General features: G+C 40.3%; 1 protein-coding gene across 1 annotated transcript in view; it reads right to left on the bottom strand.

Moving 5' to 3' along the window:
• Positions 1-940: 940 nt before the first annotated feature.
• Positions 941-10734, bottom strand: part of LOC122803178 (angiotensin-converting enzyme 2-like) — a 476585-nt gene continuing 466791 nt past the window's right edge. Inside the window, exons 17-18 of the mRNA XM_044072792.1 lie at positions 1373-1548; positions 941-969 (exon numbers count right to left, since the gene is read on the bottom strand). Of these exons, the coding sequence (XP_043928727.1) occupies positions 941-969; positions 1373-1548 (205 nt within the window). The remainder of the gene's footprint in view (positions 970-1372; positions 1549-10734) is intronic.

Genomic DNA, 10734 nt, shown 5'->3' with positions numbered 1-10734 from the left:
CACATTGACAGCAAAAGAGGTTATAATCCCTCTATATTCAGTACTAATCCGGCCCATAATTGAGTATAATGCCCCTTTCTGCATGTACCGTACAAAGCATCTGCAGCAATTGGAGAGACTGCAAAAGTTTCTAACAAAGAAGATCAGGGGATGCCAGCACATGCCATACACAAACCAACTAAAGTTCCTGTCACTTTACTCTGTATCATTAGGGGAGACTTACGGCTGGCTTACAGAGCAATTGGGAGGGTGGCCTAATGGTTAAGGTGTTTGCCTTACAAGCACAAGGTGCAGCGTTTGAGTCTCACAAGGGATAATTGGCTAGGCTTAAAATGGCTCGCAAGGGCAGTTAGTTTAGTACTAACCTATGAACCTATGAACCAATCTCAGACCCAACCCTAATGAACTTGCTGCACATCCGTAAATCAAACAGGATTAAGGCCACCTGTTCCAGGGACCTAAATATGGCCTGCAACTTAAATAGGACATGCTAGAGGGACATATTTATCTCCCAGTGACTGCTGCATCTTTGGAATAGGCTACCTATTCATGTGAAACAGAGCACCTGTGTGATACTGTTCAAAAGCAACCTGAACAAGTGGATGGAGCACCGTAAATTCTTACTGGTAATAGCATCCACAACCCTCCTGGACTTGGGCAGTCATTACTAAATGCACTCTTGGGTATTAACTAACATTTCTATGGTATTACATTGTGATGAAATTGCTAGGCTTGAAATGACCTCCAGATCGATAGCCTAGTAATCTCTTATGATCTTCTGATCCCATTTCTTGGAATATTCTCTTTTATCCAAGGCATGGTGATTTCAGAGTTGGTATATATAAGCTCAGGATGTGTGGATTGCTTGTTCCCCACATTAGCAAGCCCTCCTGCAAGAAGCACGTCTAAAACAGAAGATCAATGTTCAATATTATTTCTTCTACTGCGTTTTTGGTCTTTTTTCTTTGAGTGTGTCAGCACTCAGTATTACGAGTGACAGCATTTCATTATGGAGCCTTGGAAAACAGCTAATGCATAAATAGCATGTAGGCCATTGTAGGCCATTGAATCCCACTGTACTGTATAGCACTCAGATACCTTCAGGGACTGCTGACAGTGAAAGCACTAATGTGACAACCTGTTGTCAATGCTCATGATAAAGCCAACAAGCCAATCTGCTTCTACTAAGGTCAAGCTTGGATCTTAAACACTACTACTGAGAAAAATTATATCAGTAATTTTTAATTTCTAAAGAAGAATGCCACAAGAAGGAGAAATATACTGTACTAAATATTCAAATTCTTGTTATTTTAAATCAGACAAGTATATATTCAGGACTTAAAATAAAAATAAACTTACTTTCTGGCAATATGGCCACTGACATTTATGGCAACGATTCCAGATACTGCCAAGCTAGCAACAATACCAAAGATGATTAGCCAGGGACTGGACTCTGCTCGCATGGGTTCTAAAGTTGGCTGAATACCCAGAAACTCCAAACTGTGGTGATCCAGTGAGAAGGCACTGTGGAACCTCCCTCGATACATTCTGTAGTTGAAAAAGTGAAGAAAATAAACATTAAAATTCCTTCTCCTTTTGTCTTGCACATGTTCTTGTAGAGCTTTTTTTTCTGTCATAATTTACTTGTGTTAAATTTTCAGTGACCCAGACAACAAAGACAAGGAACACTTTTAAAGCATAAATTGTGATCATATGTTTTCTGCTTTTTATCTGTGCTTGCAAAAATAATTTAAATAATTTGAAATCCGTGTGTGTATGTGTGTGTGTGTGTGTGTGTGTGTGTGTGTGTGTGTGTGTGTGTGTGTGTGTGTGTGTGTGTGCATGCACAAACATACATATATAGGTATATAGACAAATATAATTATCCATATCTGTATCTCTATCTATCTATCTATCTATCTATCTATCTATCTATCTATCTATCTAATCTATCTATGTCTGTCTATCTATATATCTATCTATCTATCTATCTCTATCTATCTATATCCATAAATGCATCTGTCTATCTATTTATAGATATAGATAAACATAACAGAGCCATAGCAAAAACAAAAGTCATTACTCTATTCCTGGTGGTTATTGCTCTTAACCTCAGTAGCAAGTCAAGCCAGGTACCATGTATACACGTTCCTCAACCTCACATCTTCCCAAGGAGTTCAAGATCCATGCCTCAAATGAGACAGTTGAGCAGAAAGAAAAAAAATGGTCTCTTCCACTTTTAAAAAATGTAACAAGCCACTTGCTAAATTTGTGGCAAGTAGCTTGCTACAAATATTACCAGACAAAAATATATAGATAGGGAAGGACATTATGCTTCTAAGTCTGTTGTGCCTGAAGGTCTTTTCTGTCCCCACTGGCAGCATTCCCTGCATGCTTTCCTGGTGCTGAAAGACAAAAGAAATGGGCACCCAAAACATAACACATATGAGTGAGGGGGTGCAGAAATGATAGTGTTAGATGACAGGTCCGCACACATGCAAACAAGCAGAAGGCTTGAGTGATACACTTGTATATGCATGAACAAAGAAGCAACAAGCAAACAGGCTCACACTATTTAAGACATCAGTCCACACTAGCACAGTTATGAACAAACAAGCAGGGACAGCTAGACTAATGCAGTTAATTGCAGTGAAGTGCACACAGCTTCTCCTAAGATCCGTGGTGGTACAGCGGTAGCGTTGTTGCCTCACAGCAAGAGGTTCTCCCATTCGATTTTCAGCTGGTGTGCGGGAGTGTCTTCTTTGCAGAGTCTGCATGTCCTCCCCACGGTCGAGTGGCATTCCAAAAGACATGTGTGAATGGGCATGCCTTCGTTGAAGGTTGGGCATGGAGCTGGCAACTCGGCACTGTAAAAACCTACTGCCAATCATTAGTGGACCGGAGTTCCGCTGTAGCAACCCCTAACCGGGAAAAGCCGAAAGACAACAACAACAACACACAGCTTCTCCTAACACACCTATGTCCAATCATGTAGATGCATAAAATGATACCCAATATGCCTCAAGGCCACAAATCTCTCCAACATAATAACACACTACCATTACATAATAGCTACCACCAGCAGCACACACAATGGATACACTCCGCCAAAGTAGTCAACCTGAAATATACTTAAGTCTGCCGATTAAATAAAAACAGAGAATCAAGACAACACCAGTTACAAACAGCAAAAATATTTATTGAATGCAGAACCATATACAGCAGACATTGTAAATACTTGCCTAACTTCTGTCTCCTGTGAACAGAGGTCTCTAGGACAACAGTCATGTATATCACTGTACCAGTGCCTGCACTGCTTATGTGAGAAGCTAGTCACCTCTGATAGCACACAAAGGAGGGGATGGCAGCCCATTAACCTAGGAAAGCCACCCCATCCTCAGATAGATAGTCCTAGGCTGAATAACACTGCCATATGTAACCTACAGCACCCATGCACCTGGTCACATACTGACCTAGAATAGTGGCCTATGGTCACAGGACAGCCCAAAGCTCCCCTGACATTCTACTATAATCTGTATCCAGAATATATGAGACCTCTACAGCATACCCATCAAGAATACATAGTCATTTTTTTATTTTTCCCTTCTGCTTTCACTATTATATAGCAAACTCTGTGCATCCATACCAGCTTTTCCAGTCTAATTTCTCCTGTCCCCCTAGTAGAACATATGTCCTACAAAGATGAGGTACAGCAGAGGTTGAATACATTCAGCTTTGAAGAGAATGTCATCCTGCTGCAGGCACTCAGAGCACATGGGCGATGGCTGTTCAGAAGAAAGAGTGCCTACTACCTTCTATGTGAAAATACATAATGAACAATGGTACGTGATGTCAGTTCTGTGCATGGAAGGAACTTTACCATGCGTTAGTGCTGGAAGCACGTAAATGACATAATACAAAATGCCTAAAAAATGTATACAACACCATGGCAAAAAGGATTGTGACAGAAGGTAATCCGTCATCAAGCTCCATTGTCACTAAGAAAGATTTACTTTATGGCATCCCTGCATGATAATGTTAAGGGGACAAAGATCATACCTGGAGGAGTTGGCACTGGTTTTGAGAGAAAGAAAATGCTACATAACACTCACTGTGATCAACCAGGTACATACCAAGTCTGTGGGAGGCATACTGCAACTGTAAATGTACACACTCAATAGAGGCTGCATTAAACACTGCCTCTGTCTTTCATAGGTGCATTGGGTATATGGACTGAGGGACCCAGTGCCACAAAAGGGTGTTCATATTTGACTGTGGGAATTCAGCTGTCAGCAGCAAATACATTATGATGTATGAGGATTACAGGGTGATCAGTTCACACAATATTGTTTTGAATTTGTATACACAAGGCACAACATCAGCATCATGACACAGGGAGAGGCTGGGCCAGAACAATAGGCTGAGGCCAATCCCATACTAGATCTGATAAAGAAGCCAGAGTGCACATCAAGTCTCATGTACTTTGACACTGTCTGTTTTACTCCTGAGCTGGCATGAACCTGCTGGCCAGAACAACACTGCGACATCCTGCTACACACACCAAATGAATTGCGCAGCATGGTGTACAGCTCTAGAGGAGACATGCATTGTGGCTAATGTCAATGCCACTGGTAGTGATGATCCAGAATGATTGGTTGAGCACACTACATCTGACCTATGGATACCCACTGTGAAGCAGGCTACAGCTGAAAAATGATGTCAGTCAGTGCTCCGATCAGGCCTTGAAGTGAGTGTGAGTCTTGACTTCCACCAACATATATGTAGGGCTATATTCTGTGCACAGTCTGTTGCTATCCAGGAAGAAGCAGAAATAACTGGTATTGCACATGGCTTCCAGGAGATATCAGAGGCAAGGACCAATGCTATGATCAGCCTTGTGTGCTCCATGATGAGAAACATTGCAGCCATGGCCACCTCCATAAGGACATCATCTAGAGTTGCCATCAGTGTCCTGCATCTCAGTGTTAACAGTAGGCACAGTTGTGGGCAGTCCCATGATGCAGTGGACATTTAGATTACCATAGCAGGGTACGAGGTCAACATCTGCTATGGTTATGGTTTAAGCATACCAGTACCAGCAGTGGGATCTGTAATGCCACTGAGATATTGAGGGAGGGCGGACTCATGTCTGATAACCACAGAAGTCTGATTTTACGGTTCCACCATGTCCATGTTGGGAGCCATCTCTACCTGCACTACTGTATGGTACCAGGGTCATGCTGCACCACCCTATAGTGTCTCTCACATGGCTTTACATCACAGATGCTTCCCTGCACAGTCCTATAGTGGCACGTCCAGCCACATCACTGGAAATATCATATTTGACACCATTACTAACCCTCTCCATGATCCGTGTCTCCACCTGCATTGCCATGTAGGCCAATACTCCCTGGTAGTGTCAACTGCCATGTAACCATGTGCTCCTAGGTATCTGTGCAAATAATGATGGCTGTGATTCCCAACCTTCACTTTTTCTTTGGTGAATGTAGAGATGTGTAATGCACAGTGAGACTCAGTCATGCAGTGCCAAGCATAGCTGTTCTATAACATTATGTGATGCTGTAAGGTAGTGCCAGCTGTGCCAGGGGGAGAATGACAGTGCATGTGTAACATATGCCAGCATAGCTAGCTGGAGGTTTGTAAAGAATTATATGTCATTTGAATATCAAACTGATTTGTACAGATGCTTGTGTTAAAAATGCATTTAGAAAGTTTCTTGTGTTAAAAATGTATCAACAGTGGGTCCTGCTGGACCGAAAAGAAATATACATGTATGTCAGACTGTATTGCTGTAATTGATAAAATGTATATATTTTAACAGAGGATACTGGAAGGGAAACTGTTAAGCTCAGTGCAGCTAACTTTAAGAAATATAGCCTGAAATTAAATTACTTGGTTTAGACCATAAAGATTTTATCTCACAGGTCTTAATGCAGCCAGAGATGCAAAGTCTGTGAAAAGCCTGGGCTGGGATCCTGCTCTATTGTCCTTAGAGGTGAACTAATTGCTACCCTTGGCTGCAAGAGAATGGCTTGTTAATTTCTGCAGGAAGGGTGGAAGTGCTGGAATTGTTTTACAGTTTCCAGATGCTGTAATAAACCTTAGCTAAAGTTCTATGTCTGTGTATTGTGAAACATGAGTGCCAGATCCTGGCTCAGTTTCTAGCGAGAGAGTATTGTGGGAACCACAGTGTCAGATGACCAGATGTGATGTCATTCTGTAGCCAGAGCTGAAACTGTATTTGAATACTAGCGAGAGATGTGAGGTGGCACTCTGTTTTGAACCTGACAAGACATTCATCCGCTTTCATCTTGTCTTGCTTTAGTAAGTAACTAGAGAACAGTAATGCTTCAATCAGTTAAAAAATATAGTGAGATTAGCTAAATGTTTTTTTTTCTGTATCTGTCAGTGTCTTTCCATCTGTGTTGTTTTTTTTATATTTCCTGTGATTACAACTCTGGTGTTTATTGTAATTAGATATTCATGTTTTTTTTCTTATTTATTATTAAATGTATCTAAACCTTTCATTGTGGCTGGTCTTTTAGAAAATATTTAACTTTTGAGAGCACTTGCATTTATTTAGTGACAGTGTGGCTCTGCATTCCTGAAAGTCTTGTTGCTTGTTTAAACACTATCATTTGTATAAGTATTAATTTTAATAAGTGTTATTGGGTACCCTGGTAAGAGCCTTAAAGTAGCTGGTTTCAGGTGTTCTGGTGGCACAAATCTACCTTATGGTCTGGGTGGAGGTGGCAGAGTGGGAAAGCTGTGCCAGCCTTTCCCAGGTGTGTGTGTGTGTGTGTGTGTGTGTGTGTGTGTGTGTGTGTGTGTGTGTGTGTGTGTGTGCGTGTGTGAAAATCAAATCTCAAAGACAGTTTGTGTGACACTACTTTGAAAGGGACACTGAGAGGCACTGATTTAACAGAGAGTGGGGGAGGACTTGGCTTGGAACACTCAGCTAAGGACTCAACTCTGTAGTAGTCAGTGGGGAGTTTTATTTGGGGCCTGCAGAGGATTGAGGCTCCTTGATCACTGGCCCAGAGGAGGGACCTCAAACACAACATGAATCATTTTGCTCTGTGTGGCACTACACTGCCACTGCATAGATGTTAAGCCCATAGAAATTGATTATATGTGGCTACTTTACCTGCACCACAGTGTACTGTTCATGATAACATCTACATGAGTGTGGTTCAGTTGCTGCTGGTTGTCTGCTGCCATCCATATTGCTGCTGATGGATGTCATGTTGATTGCAGCTGCTTCATGCTGCCTGGCCTGCGTGATGATGGTGTATCATATTATGCAGCAGGCATAATGATCAAATATCTGGCAAGATATAGTGGTGGTATACTTCAATACCTTCCAACACATGTTGTCCATGCAGTTAAATCAGGACTTCTGCAGGCTGAGCACATCCTCTACCACATTTTTGGTTTTAGCATGGGTGATGTTATATTGCTGTTTAGACATTTCTCATGGATTTCATACTGGGCCACCAGACAGGGCCTTTGAAGGTCTCTTGCATCACCTGTAACATATTAGGTATGGGGGAGATAGTGTGCGCTTAGTGTTGTTTGTTTCCTATGAACATGGTTGTGGATATTTAGTTGTGCCACTGTGTCTGCACTTACCAGGGCCCTGCAGAATGTCTCCATGCAAGAAGTGTCAATACAGATAACTTGTATGCCATATGCTGGAACCATGGGAACTGCCGGGGTACTGTGCAGACACAAGGGCTATTAGCCCCTGTGCATTGCACACCACCTGGTAGTTGACGGAATGGCAGTTCTTCCAATTGATGATGCAGTGGTATCCATGAAAAATAGCTGGGTCCTTTATTGCCATATGGCACACTATGGTTCCCAGGAATTTGAAAAGGTGGGCTATAGCAAATAAACCACACATGGTGGTGTTTCTCTCTCATAGTATGTTAGGAAAGAGGAGTGCTCTTCAACATGTACAAGAAATATATTGAGGAAAGTCTTGAGTAGTACACATGCTGAAATTTGTAATCAAATGATTCCAAGTTTGCCTCTGACAGTCCCTCGAGCTAGTATGTTAAGTGTTATACATACCTTGATATCCATAGGTATAGGAAGTCCACCTCATTCTTTCAGTTCCAGTTTGTAGGCCATACAGGTCACCCAGTGCCCATATAAAATCTCTATCCATGTGCAGCTGATCCAGGACCTGTTGTTCTCTTAATAGCAGGAGTAATCCTTTGTTAGTATTATTTCCCATTGAAGGAGTAGTCCCTTTGTATACCTTGAAAACTGCTGCTTGCAATTAGCAAATGCAGGTTCACACAAGTTTCTGTTGCTCCCGACATATCTGGTGGCAATATCACAATTTTTTTGTCAAGCAATTTGCCATTATACTCAGATGCAATAATCTGCTGTATTTTGCACCTGATCACTATGAAGCATACCTTGCTATTCTCATGTGTGTGCGACATAAAGCACTCATTAGACTATGCTTTTTTATTTGCGTGCCATTATATGGTAATTTGCATACAATTTTATCTATAACTTTTTGTCAGTTGCTCCATAGGGCTACATGGTTCTGTGAATTGCTACAGATCTGTGCATTCGGATTTTCAGCACAGGGATGTCCTGCCAAGTTTATTAATCATTTATGAGTAATCCCCATATTTCACATGAACTGTGCTTTCATATATTTCATAGATCTATCATTTTTGTTGTTTTTTTTTTCAAAAATATTACAGATGAGTACAAAAGAACAATTGTAATAACAGCAAATTGAACTATTTACACTATATACAGAAGTAAAATCCAATTATTTTCTAATATATAAACCAATGAAAATTCTTCAAATGAAAATATGTGAATGTACGTTATCTTTTTGCTGTTTTATTTAGTCTTAGTTATTGTTTCCCATTCATTTCAAATTGATGTAATAATTGCATTATTTGCTCTTTCACATAAAGCTTTATGTAGTTTCCACATATTCTTTTCAATGGGGCGTGCTGAAGCTGCTTCTGTCATAGAGTTCTGAGGAGATTTTTAACGTATTTAAGGTCTATGGTGTTATTTTGCTGGTGTATGTTATGATTGGTTAGCATCATTGTGTAATTATTTGGGACTGTGTCAGTTTTGCAGGTGATACCAATTTTCATTGGCTGGCTGGAGTTCTCTTTTTATATTATTATTTACTTTTTTATTCTAGGTTCATATTCTAAAGGGTGGATTTTGGTGAGATTAGTGGTATTTTCAGAAAGTTAATTTTATTTATGTATTTATTTACTTATCTATTTCAGCTTAGCTGCAGTTCAACTGGTATTTTTGAGTAGGGATTCTGACTGGTTCATGAGCTTATGATACTCACAGGATGCAGATAAATGTATTGATGACGTAAATCAGATTCATAATAAATGAAACTATGCCAGTCTGTGTGAATAAATGTTTCTGCCATACACTGGTCTGCAATTAACATATATATATTTAATTGTATATGAACTCCTTATAAAAAGCATGAGACCGTTTTCTGAGATCTGACTCTTCAAAAAGTAAACTGAGATTCAAACAAAAGCACTAAATTGCTAATAAAGATTTTAAGTATTATGGTGGTGGCACTGTGGTAGCATTGTCGCCTCACAGTAAGACGTCGTCCTGTTCGATTCTCAGCTAGAGCGTCTTCTGTTGGGAGACATGCATGAATGGGCATACCTTCGTTGAAGGTTGTGCGTCAGGGCTGGCAACTCGGCAAGTAAAAATCTTCTGCCAATCATTAGCGGACCGGAGTTCCACTGTGGCGAACCCTAACCGGGAAAAGCCGAAAGACACAACAACTGGAAGGTAGATTTCACCCTTGCACCCCCTGACATGTAGGGCTGTGCCCTCAACACCCTGACTACTAAACTATCCTAGCCATTTCTAGATTTGGGTTGGAGGATCATTTTTTGATAGTACAGGATAAACATTTCAATAATACATGAATTACATAGATGAAATGTTTAATCCTAAAATAATTCAAGTATATAGAGTGTATTTTTTATTGTGATATATTTTAATGAAATATTATCTTAGTATAAACTGTACTTGCACTTCTATCAAATTTCAGAGTAACTCAGCATCTGCAATAAAAGTGTTACTAGACTGTTGGAACCCATTATAGCAGGGATAACACTTGCTCCCTCAGGATTAGTAAAAGAATTTCAATGGGTCCGATAAATAAAGGAGTGCATTTTGATGTGGCAATGCACTGATATTATAATGATGCTTGACTATTAAGTGAGAGGAGATAATTGTGTTTCTTTCACAATTTGTGGGGGATCTAGATGATTTAGATTCATTGGTTGTTACTAAGCTTATGACCAAGATGCCATTGAGAAATTCTGACTTATCACCCAGTACCAATGGGAGACAAACAATGTCTCCCATTAAAAAGATTTTCCTCACATATCCCAGGAGAAAAAATTGCAATTATCCATCCAGTCAACCAAGCTGGTTTTAAAGATTGTTATGCATGTGTCTGCTTGATATGTAAGGGCAATCTGCTCCACAAATTGAAAATGCATTGGGTTAGGCACTTGTTGTGTCATTTGGAGATGTTAATGTTATGTTCGAGGTTTAGGTCTCTAAAAAGGTTGTTTGCTTTACTACTGGTTTTGTTTACATGAAAGAGTTCCAGGAATGTTGGGTTATTCATAGCATGGAAGGTTAAGCAGAGATCACCCTTCAAGAGTCTATATG

The sequence above is a fragment of the Protopterus annectens genome, chromosome 5.part1 (genome assembly GCF_019279795.1).
Source record: "Protopterus annectens isolate FY-2018-M chromosome 5.part1, PAN1.0, whole genome shotgun sequence".
Classification (NCBI taxonomy): Eukaryota; Metazoa; Chordata; order Ceratodontiformes; family Protopteridae; genus Protopterus; species Protopterus annectens.
Note: the sequence above shows the minus strand (reverse complement) of the source record. Positions and strands in the feature narration are given on the sequence as shown.